The 10,655-nt window shown below is 41.4% G+C and overlaps 1 protein-coding gene across 1 annotated transcript; it reads right to left on the reverse strand.

The window, feature by feature from the left end:
* Nucleotides 1–382: 382 nt before the first annotated feature.
* On the reverse strand, nt 383–742 carry LOC138887654 (uncharacterized). The gene has a single exon (XM_070169426.1). The coding sequence runs from the start codon at nt 740–742 to the stop codon at nt 383–385; it is 360 nt and encodes a 119-aa protein (XP_070025527.1).
* Nucleotides 743–10,655: the final 9,913 nt, after the last annotated feature.

The following is a 10,655-nucleotide window of genomic DNA, read 5'->3' on the forward strand; positions in this document are numbered from 1 at the left end:
GAGTCCTTTTGTACAAGACCTCTCCGCTCAAGAAGAAACCACTGAAGAGCCTTCTAATGGTTCTCTTTTGGTCTCCACTAGCTTGCTCGGGATATTCCTTTGTTTTCAAGAATCTTTTGATATCATGATACCATGGCTGAACATCAGGCTCTATTTTAACTGTATTGTTGTACCCATGTCTTTCTCAGATTTGGATTTTCAATGGGTCAATATGGACATTACCTAGATATGGCAGTATCGAGGCCAAAGTAGCTAGTGTATCGGCTAACTCATTGTGAAACCGAGAAATGTACCTGAACTCGACTGACATGAATCGATTGCTTAGATCTTCCAGATGTTGCTTGTACAGAATAAGCTTGACATCCCGAGTTTCCCATTCACCCTAAGCTTGTTGGATAATCAAGTCTGAATCTCCCATAATTAACAATTCTTCCACATCTTGGTCAATTTCCATGTTCATACCTACAATGCAGGCTTTATAATCGGCAATGTTGTTGGTGCAGAAAAACAGAAGTCGGGCTATGGCCGGATAGTGCTGACCAGTGGGTGAGATCAAGATCGCCCCAATCCCGACACCTTTTGCATTCACAGCTCCATCGAAGAACATTTTCCAAGCATTGGTGTCTTCTAAAATTACCTTAACTGAATTTACTTCCTCGTCCGGAAAGTAAATATTCAAAGGCTGATATTCATCATCAACAGGATTTTCCGCTAAGTGATCCGCTAAAGCTTGAGCTTTCATTGCTGTGTAGGTGACATAGACTATGTCAAACTCGGTGAGAAGGATTTACCATTTTTCTAACCTCCCCGTGGGCATCGGCTTTTGGAATATGTACTTCAAAGGATCCGACCTGGTGATGAGATAGGTGGTGTAGGCCAACAGGTAATGCCTAAGCTTCTGATCGACCCAAGTTAGGGCACAACAAGTCCTTTCCAACAAAGTGTATTTGGCTTCGTAACTAGTGAACTTCTTGCTCCAATAGTATATTGCCTATTCTTTCATCCCAGTCACGTCATGTTGCCCGAGAACACACCCAAAGTAATTCTCCAACACTGTAAAATACAAAAACAAAGGCCTCCCAAGTTCGGGTGGTACCAAGACTAGCGGATTCGATAGATATTCTTTGATTTTGTCGAAGGTTTCTTGACACTCATCTGTCCATTTAATCGCTGCATATTTTTTCAATAGCTTAAATATGGGCTCACATGTGGAAGTCAACTAAGCAATGAACCGGCTAATGTAATTCAACCTTCCCAACAGACTCATAACCTCTTTCTTGGTTCTTGGAGGAGGCAAATCCCGAATAGACTTTATCTTTGTTGGATCTAGCTCGATGCCCCTCTGACTGACTATAAATCCCAAGAGTTTCCCAAACGGAAATCCAAATGCACATTTAGCTGGATTTAGCTTCAAGTCATACTTACGCAGACGCTCAAAGAACTTTCTCAGATCCCGAACATTTCTTCATCCATCGAAACCTGATGATATCTAGCATAACAATCCACGAAAAACTGTATCTCATGTTTGGCACAATTGTCAATAAGGATGTGGATGTTTGGCAAAGGGAAGTTGTCTTTGGGACTTGCTTTGTTCAGATCCCGATAGTCAACACACACTCGGGTTTTCCCATCTTTCTTTGGCACTGGAACTACATTAGCCAACCACGTGGTTTATCGGACCACTCGGATTACACCTGCTTTTAACTATTTGGTGACCTCTTCTTTGATCTTGTCACTGATGTCAGTTTTGAACTTTCTCTATTTTTGCTGGACAAGGGGATGATCAGGGTAAGTTGGCAATTTATGCACCACTAAATCAACACTTAGTCCTGGCATATCATCATAGGACCAAGAAAACACATCTTTGAATTCAAACAAAAGTTGGATCAATGCATCCCTAGTTGTTTCATCCGTGTGAATGCTTATCATGGTTTCTTGGACCTCTTTTGAACTACCCAAATTAACCGGCTCGGTTTCATTTAAGTTTGGCTTAGGTTTATTCTCAAATTGTTCCAATTCTCGGTTTATTTCCCTAAAAGCCTCATCTTCATCATATTCCAGTTCTTGATTCATTATTTCACAGTTAGACAGCGTGCTAAGATCTAGGCATGGAGTCCACAAGCATGTCATATTATTTAAGTCTGCATTATTAGAACTGAAAGAAGAAATAAGAAAAATAACAAAATCAAAAAGAATAAAGAAAGAGATTCATAAATAATGAAATATTGATTTCATTTCATTGAACTTGAAGATAGAAGGGTTTACATTGGAATTTTTAAATACAATAAACTTAAAAGAAAACATTTGAGTTACACCCTGGAATAACTCAGAATGCAGAAAAGGTGGCAAGACTGGACTACCGGGATTCCCGCCTGACTGGCAATAGGCCCCATAAATTGCACCTTAGCAGTGATCGAGCCTTCACCCGGCTGGACCATGTGAGCTTCATATAACATTTGCCTCATGTCTCCACATATGTCCTCAATTTCCTTGTCCGTGAAGGCCTCATCTTCTTCTTCTTCGGTGTACTTTGGCTTGACGAATGTTTTGGAGAGATGCGGGACCGGCTGAGGCAACACCCAACCATTGCTCTTTCGTTCATTTGCCCATATCATATCAGCTTCAGTGGCTTAAAATCCCACACCAAAAAACTTTTCACTGGCAGCCAAAGTGATAGGTTCCGTAATAACTTATAATGATACCCCGAGCCCCTTCCCGGGCTTATACCCATGCTTGATCATTTTAGTAGCGACCATGATTGATGCATTTGATAAAAGGGGTTGAGGACAAGGGCTTCTTTCCTCATATTGATCTGCGACTACAACCTCAAAAGCTTGATAGACTATGTGCTCGCTACCTTCCATAGCCTCGGGACATAGGACTGACGGGTACTTGTAAATTGATTGCTCGTCCTCACCATGGACCATGATTTCCTGATTTTCGTGTTCAAATTTTACCATTTGGTGGAGAGTAGAAGGTACGACCCCTACAGCATGGATTCAAGGTCTTCCTAAGAGAAAATTATAGGAGGTATCCATATCCAAGACCTGAAATGTCACTTCGAAATCCACATGACCGATAGTCAAGATCAAATCAATCTCCCCTATTGTGTCTCTCTTGATTCCATCAAAAGCATGCACACAAACATTGTTAGGCCTGATTCTCTCAGTCCCAAATTCCATTCTTTGCAAAGTTGAGAGAGGGCACATGTCGACCCCAGATCCGCCATCCAGCATGACTCTTTTCACATAGTATCCTTCACACTTAACTGTCAGTTGAAGAGCTTTGTTGTGGGAAGCCCCTTCTGGGGGCAAGTCAATTTTGCTAAATGAAATCCAGTTGACTTCGAAGAATTGCTCTGCCATCCTTTCTAGTTGCTCAACAGTGGTTTCAATCGGAACATATGCTTCATTTAGGGTCTTTATCAACACTTTTTGATGCTCATTCGAGTTTATCAACAGAGACAAGAGCGAGACCTGAGAGGGAGACTTTCGGAGTTGGTCAATTACCTCGTAGTCCACAGTTTTCATTATTCGGAAGAATTCTTCTGCTTATTCGGCACTGGCTGGCTTTTTAAGTAGAAAACACTTCTGTTTGTCATTGTTCACTTCTTCCAGATTGAGATATTTCCCGGATGGGTTAGTTTCATTTACTTCCCCCATGATTTTTTCCCCCTTGTGTACCACAATCACTTTGTTGTAGTTCCAAGGAACTGCAGTGGGCTCTTTCATGGGCTTTTGTGGTGCGCGGCTAATGATCATGGGCTCGTTCAGCCTGGGTGGAATTACTGGTCCCTGCTCCACATAAGTCCCTTTGGGTACATACATCTTAGGTCCCTCGTTCAGCTCGAACCTTTTAGGAGGACTCAACACCAATTGTTCTTTCCTGGAGGACCGGGGGACATAAAGAATGGCATCTTTAGGAGGTACTGCCCCTGTTTTGGCTTCCACAGTCTTTTCTACACTTCGAGGAGTGGAGATGCTCTTCTTCTCCCCCTTTTCTTGTTTTGAAACCGCCGTTGGCTTCTTTTCAACATCGGCGATAGCAATGATGGCTTTTAGAGTTGGGTTAAATTCTTTATCTTCACAAATCATCCCAATAACTGGCCCATTGTTGTGAGCCAGCAATGGGTTATTGGTCACATTGGCGATCTCTTCATCTTTCAGCACTACCCTCTTTTGCTCTATTAGGTTTTCAATTGCCCTTTTGAGAGTCCAATAGTCCTCAGTGTCATGCCCTTCTGCTCTTGAATGATAAGCATATCGAGCACCGTGTCGGAAGGAGGTCGACTCTAGGTTCTGCCTATTTTGGGGTACGGGTTGCAACAAACCCATTTGGACCAGCTTAGGGAAAATTCTAGAGTATGATTCACCAATAGGCGTGAAGTTGATTCTTCTGGGTGGCTCCCGAGCGCGAGCATTGTATGGAAAATTATTTTGTGGGGGACGGGGATTATATGGAGCTTGGTAAGGAAGGTTATTTCTAGGAAGTGGATCTCAGTTTTGGTTCAATTATTGTTGTGGACAAGCGTATGGCTAGGCATTCATCACCGTATAAGGCTGATTAGTCATGGCATAAGCAACATACTGGTGAGGATAATAATGTTGCGGGGGTGTTTGGCGGGAAGTAATCTCGGAGTGACGGGGGTTTCTTAGACTTGAAGCCACCATCGCCACTTCTTCTTTCTTCTTTCTGTTTGCTACACCCCCTGACCCGTTCTGGATTGCTTGGGACATCTCTCTTATAGCAGACTGGCTCAATATGTGGCCTGTCTTCAAACCATTCTCGACCATCTCCCCAATATTGATAGCCTCAGCAAACGACTTTCCCATTGCAGACATCATATTCTGGAAATAGTCAGCCTCTTAGGCTTATAGAAAAATACTGACCATCTTGGTCTCATCCATCGGAGGCTTCACCCTGGCCGCTTGTTCATGCCACTTAATAGCATATTCTTGGAAACATTCCGAAGATTTCTTTTTGAAATTAGACAGGAAATTTCTGTTTGGAGCTATATCTATGTTATACTGGAATTTCTTGACGAAATCTCGAGCCAAATCATCCCATATGTGCTAGCGAGATATATCTTGATCCATGTACTACTCGGATGCAATGGCAACTAGACTCTCTCCGAAATAAGTCATTAGGAGCTCTTTTTTTCCGCCTTCCCCTCTTAGTTGATTGAAATACCTCTTGAGGTGGGCTATGGGGTCCCCGTGTCCGTCATACTTTTTGAACTTGGGAGTCTTCAAACCGCTGGGAAAATGAACATGCATTAACATACATAATCAGCGTAGGATATGCTCTTTTAGACACTCAAACCTTGTATATTCTTAAGGCTTTGTTTCATTCTTCTCATTTTTCGAGTGATTTTCTCTTGCTCGGGATTCTTTGTAGCTCTCTCTTGCCCCCGGTAAACTCATACCAGGGTTGTTGAGGGTAAGAATTGGTGGTGAAACGGGCAGTGTCTGGTGGAAAAGATGGTACTTGGAAAGTAAAAGAAGATGGATCAAAACTTGTCCTGGGCAAGGTTGGCTGTGCTGTAGCCGAAGTTGGTGGTGTAGTGAATATGTTAGAAGCAACTCCCGAAATGAATGCTTGAGGGAGAACCTCAGAAGGCATTCCGATGAAATGGGCTGACATGGTGGGGTATACAAGTGGGGTGTTCAGGTAACTTATTGGGATGTTGGAAGTTCCACTTGCTCTGGGAAGTAGCTCAGGGAAACTAGGTATTGCACTATGTGGCTCTCTACAGTTGGACCAAGTGTCCCACATTTCCAACATGCGGAGGTGTAGTGCCCTATTCTCTTCAGCAGCCGCTGACTCTGAGGTTGGGATAACCGATATTGGGCTATCCTCTAGAATGGTAATTGTTGGTAGATGACTTTCTGAAGACATTTCGACACTTCCCTTGGATCTTGTAAAGTAAGGGTGCGAAGCCAGGTTACCAAAAAACCAACCACCTTAAGACAAAACCTAAACTCAACAGTAAACGCAACAAACCGGTTAGTTTGAAGCAATTAACACATAGGGAATCGCACATTGGGGGTGTGATGCACCCATATAGTTAAATGTGTTTCTACATGTTTTGCAACGATTGCATGTCTCATCCCAGCCTTTGTTTATGTCCCCATCTTTTCCTTGCTCTCTTTTGCACTCTTTCGCTATTTTCTCTCTTGTTTTTGTTCTCTTTCTCTTGTTTTCTCTCTTTTCTTTTTTCTTTTTGGTTTTCTCTTTTCATCATTTTCTCTTTTATTTAAGTTATTTAAAACCATGACCGGATCCAATGGGGATTGCATACGTATCACGATGCCATGTGAATCAGATCATCACGTAGTTCAAAGGATAAATGCGAAATAAATAAATTTTGGGTTTTTTTTCAAATTTTCATTAAAACAAAAATTTCTATTACTATGACTCGATCATATATACTTAAGACTCGAAAACTAAAACAGACTCAAAACAGACTCTAGGAATGAAAATACAAACTTGAAAAGAGAAAGGAAAACAATCAGGAGTACATAAGTGCCTCCAATCCTGCCCTAGGGACACCAGCTGGTCTGCCACGGGCCTACGTGCCATGTCTTCCTAGAGGCGATAAAGGTCATCCATTATCTAGCGAACAAAGATTATTACTGTGGCGAAGAACATTGACCTGGTCATGTCCTCACACTCGTTGCACTTCATCACAATGTAGTCAGCGATTCTTCTGACCCTTTCCCTGATGATGCCTTTTCTTGCAACAACCGCCTAATATGTTGAGATCTGGCCTCCAAAACCTGGGTTGTCATATGATTCTGCTCTTGCAAATGCTGTAGGTCTTCCTCTAGCTATGCCATCAAAGCGTAGCAATGGTCTCTCTCGGCTTTGAAGCTCTTGGCTTGCTTAGTCATTTCACCCTCAAGGCTATTAAGCTTTTTTTTCCAACCGATGACCTCTCTGTCATATCTTTCCTTCAGTTGTCGAACGAAGGTTGCCCGTTCTTCTGCATTTCTAGCCAACCTTGTTCGGGCTTTTGCTAGCTCAGCCTCAGTCTTTTGCAAATCATCCTCATAGTCACGTACTTTCTACGTAAGGCTGTAGATGAGTTTTTCATCTTTTCTGCTTCTGCCCGGGTTCTCAGCTGCTATTCCCATCTTTCAAACTTGGGTCTGGAGAGCTTCATTTTCGTGGGCCAACCTTCTTCTTTCACCTTCAGCTTCTTGTGCTTGTAGATCATTATTGAATACGACGTTCCTCAAATCTTCTTGCAAAGCATGAATGGTGGCTTGATATGTTTTCTCCTTCTCTCCCCAGGCCAGCCTTTCCCGGATTTTATCATCAAACACTTGAACATGAAGTCTTTTGGCGGGCCTTTCTGGCTCGGGCTCGGGCTATGGCTCATCATTCTCACAAAACCTTTTCTCAAACCACGCAGCATAATTTGGATCCACTTCCCCTCTCGCAAGATCTGGTACCTGGGTGTCACTTTTCAGATATCGGTAACCATTCCAATCCCGTTGGACTAAAGCCTCAGGTAGTGTTGCTCCTGGGTGTAGCTCAATGACTTGGGTACTCAAATCTACATCTTCAGGTACCACTTAATACCTTCCCAGTTGCCTTTGAACTCTTTGCGGTACATATGATTGGATACTCCTCAGGCACATCATCATCAAGTAGCCTTTTAAAGTTGTCATGTATATGACTTCCGTTACCGGCAGCCATCCTATAGTCCATTCAATTTGACTTGATTTCAGAGTTCTTAAATGGGAGACCCAGGCCTCAAATCCTTCTAGAGACTTGTTGTGTTCCACCCTTTCCTCATAATTCTTGATGAAGTTGTTCTCGTCCGAACTATAATTCATGAAATTGGGGTGATAGTGGAGATGTTCGATCAACCACATTTGAAGAAGAATGTTGCAACCCTCAAAGAATTGAGCCCCAAATTTAATCAAGGTTAATGCTCGATAAATATCTGCCAGCACTAACGGAACAAGTGTGTGATCTTTCTTGGTAGTGAGGATTTGTGCAATTCTAGCCATATGAGCATCTATCGTCCTTTCTACATTCGGAAAGACCATGATTCCCAAAAATGCCATGATGAAAGAGAACTGACGATGAATCTACCAGGTGCTCTTATCTTGTTTGTTGTTTAATCCCTTTTCATGCGTTTCAAACCCAGCTGAGTGCCCGAACCTGAAGTACAAAAAGTAGAAAGAACAACATCCTTTTGTTTACATGGGCCTTCTTCATTTGCTTACTTATATTCAGAAGATCAAAGAACTTGTGCACAGAGGGAGCCCTCGGGAAAATAAGTTGTTGTTTCCTCAAGTCCTGGCCTAAGTCAATGTATCCGGCCATTTCCTCCATAGGGGTGAGCTCGAAATCTGAGAAACAAAACACGTTGTGGATAGGATCCCAAAAGGTTACCAAAGTTTTGATTAGATTCTCTCGGGGTTCGATGTTTATGATGTCTATAAGGGAATCCAACTCCCTTTATACCCAATCCTGCCCATCTTTATCTAAATCATTCCACCACATGCAAAGCTACAGCTGAGCATGTTCTATGACCAATTGTAACGGATTCTGGACAGTATTCATTTGTACCTGTAGAGGGTTAAGGTTAGGGTTGATTATTGTGGACTCTTTTGCAGAACTAGTTTTCGATTCCTAAAAGAAAAATCAACGGACAATGACCCCCCTATGCTATTTTAGCAAAAATGGTCATTTTTGTAAATGTGGCACTTTCACAATTCCAAAGAAATTTTGAGGCCGGGGGATAGTATTTTATGGAAAAAGACACCTTACTGATAGATTTGCCCATTCTTCATGAAAATAGCCCTTCGACAATTAAAAGATAATCTAAGGCTATCCCCGCAAGAACGACTTAAAATATAACCGAAGATGGGTCGGCTTATTCTTTTGACCAAATCCCTAAACTACACTTTATTTGATTATTTTGTAAAAAATGAGGCCGAACCTTATATGGGTTGCCTACGTATCCCACATCCGGTGAGAATCAGACCTGCGTAGATCGTTCAATAATTGGAAAAAACATGACATTTGACTCACTTTTTTTGAAATACATTTTCCTTTCCTCTTTTTCTTTTCAAAAAAAAAATTGGCAGAGTTTTGAGGCATTTTCAAATACCGTGATTTTTAGAACAGGGTAAATTCTCTATTTTACCTTACTCTTTATTTTTCTCTTGATTTTCTTTCCCTAACCAGTCAACATGCAAGCTGAAACACATAAACATTCATATAGCATGTAGGATGCATCAGGATGGTCTTTATTTTGGGTACACCTGTCCTAGACGGACCCAACCCCTGTGTTGAGTCCCTAATGTCAAATGCACGTGGTGCAAATAAGCGTTCCTACTAGGGATCCGACATGAGGTTGCGTTATTCTAGGTTTAAAACCTGGGGTTGTGTTCAAAACCTGGCTTACCCGAGCGGACAAACTTGAGTCGAGGAGGGGGCAACGTACCGGGAGCACAAAAGTCTGCCCGACCTTGTTGCTTGCCCAGCCCCGTTCTATTTGGTATAACTTCTAACAAAAAAGTGGGTCACGCGAACATGTGCACCGTTTTTTAAAAGACTCAGAAGGGAGGCGTAAGAAGACATTTAAATATAGTTCAAGTAATATCAAAAGGGTAAATTAATGGCACTTAGCACAATAAGTCCACAAAATACAGTAATATCAACAATAAAGCCAAATTAAAATCACATTAAAAATCTCAAATTCTTGAAACCTGACCCGGAAGTTCTGGGTTAGTATCCCCAGCACAGTCGTCATAGCTGACACACCTCCTTTTTTTACACCCGAGGGGTATGTGGGAGTTTTTTCAATTAAAATGGCATTATTCAAAATAGGATTATTTAATTTATCAGAGTCGCCAATTGGAATAGTTTATTTGGTGTCCCAAGTCACTGGTTTATTTTATATCCCAAATCGAGGAAGTTTTCGACTTTATTTAAATCCTGCGAACTAGAAATTCTAGATAAGGAATTCTATTAACCTGGGAGAAGGTGTTAGGCATTTCCGGGTCCCGTGGTTCTAGCACGGTCGCATAGTGACAGTTACTTGGCTTAAGTTGTCTAATTACTCATTTTTAGGACCTATGTACATTTATCTTTTAACCGCTTTTAATCACTTGATTTATTCGTAATTAAAGAATTAAGTTACACGTACGTATACTCATTTCCTTTGGCGCGCCAAAAATCATGCCATGCGAATGTGTCCACAATTAATAACGCTTTGTTTATTTTATTAAGAAGAGTTTGGTTGAAGTTGCGCGAACGCATTCCTCGAGTTATTTTTTTAGAATTAAATTTGCAATTATATTACGCGAACGTATACATAATTACAATAATAATCTAAGTCAAGCCTAAAGTAAACTACGAGTGTTTAAAATCGTTTAATACTAGGTTAGCAGTAATGCGAGGGCCATGGCTTATGGATTTTGTTTGTATATGGCACACCTTAATCTTATTTTAACAAAGGGTTGCATTTCACTTAAGCAAGACTACGAATTTTTGTATTTAGGTCCTAATATAAAGTTCAAACTAAGAATTTTTAACTTAAAATGTGAGAGGGCTAGGCTTTTAAATTATTTCTTTTGAAAAGGAGTTTAGGCTTGGGCGTTCATCACTTAATTAAATCAAGAAACGTTCAG

The sequence above is a fragment of the Nicotiana sylvestris genome, chromosome 3 (genome assembly GCF_000393655.2).
Source record: "Nicotiana sylvestris chromosome 3, ASM39365v2, whole genome shotgun sequence".
NCBI classification, from domain to species: domain Eukaryota; kingdom Viridiplantae; phylum Streptophyta; class Magnoliopsida; order Solanales; family Solanaceae; genus Nicotiana; species Nicotiana sylvestris.

What these genes read in the sequence shown, in the direction of transcription:
- LOC138887654 (XM_070169426.1), bottom strand. Translation starts at nt 742, where the DNA reads ATGAAAGCTCAAGCTTTAGCGGATCACTTAGCGGAAAATCCTGTTGAT.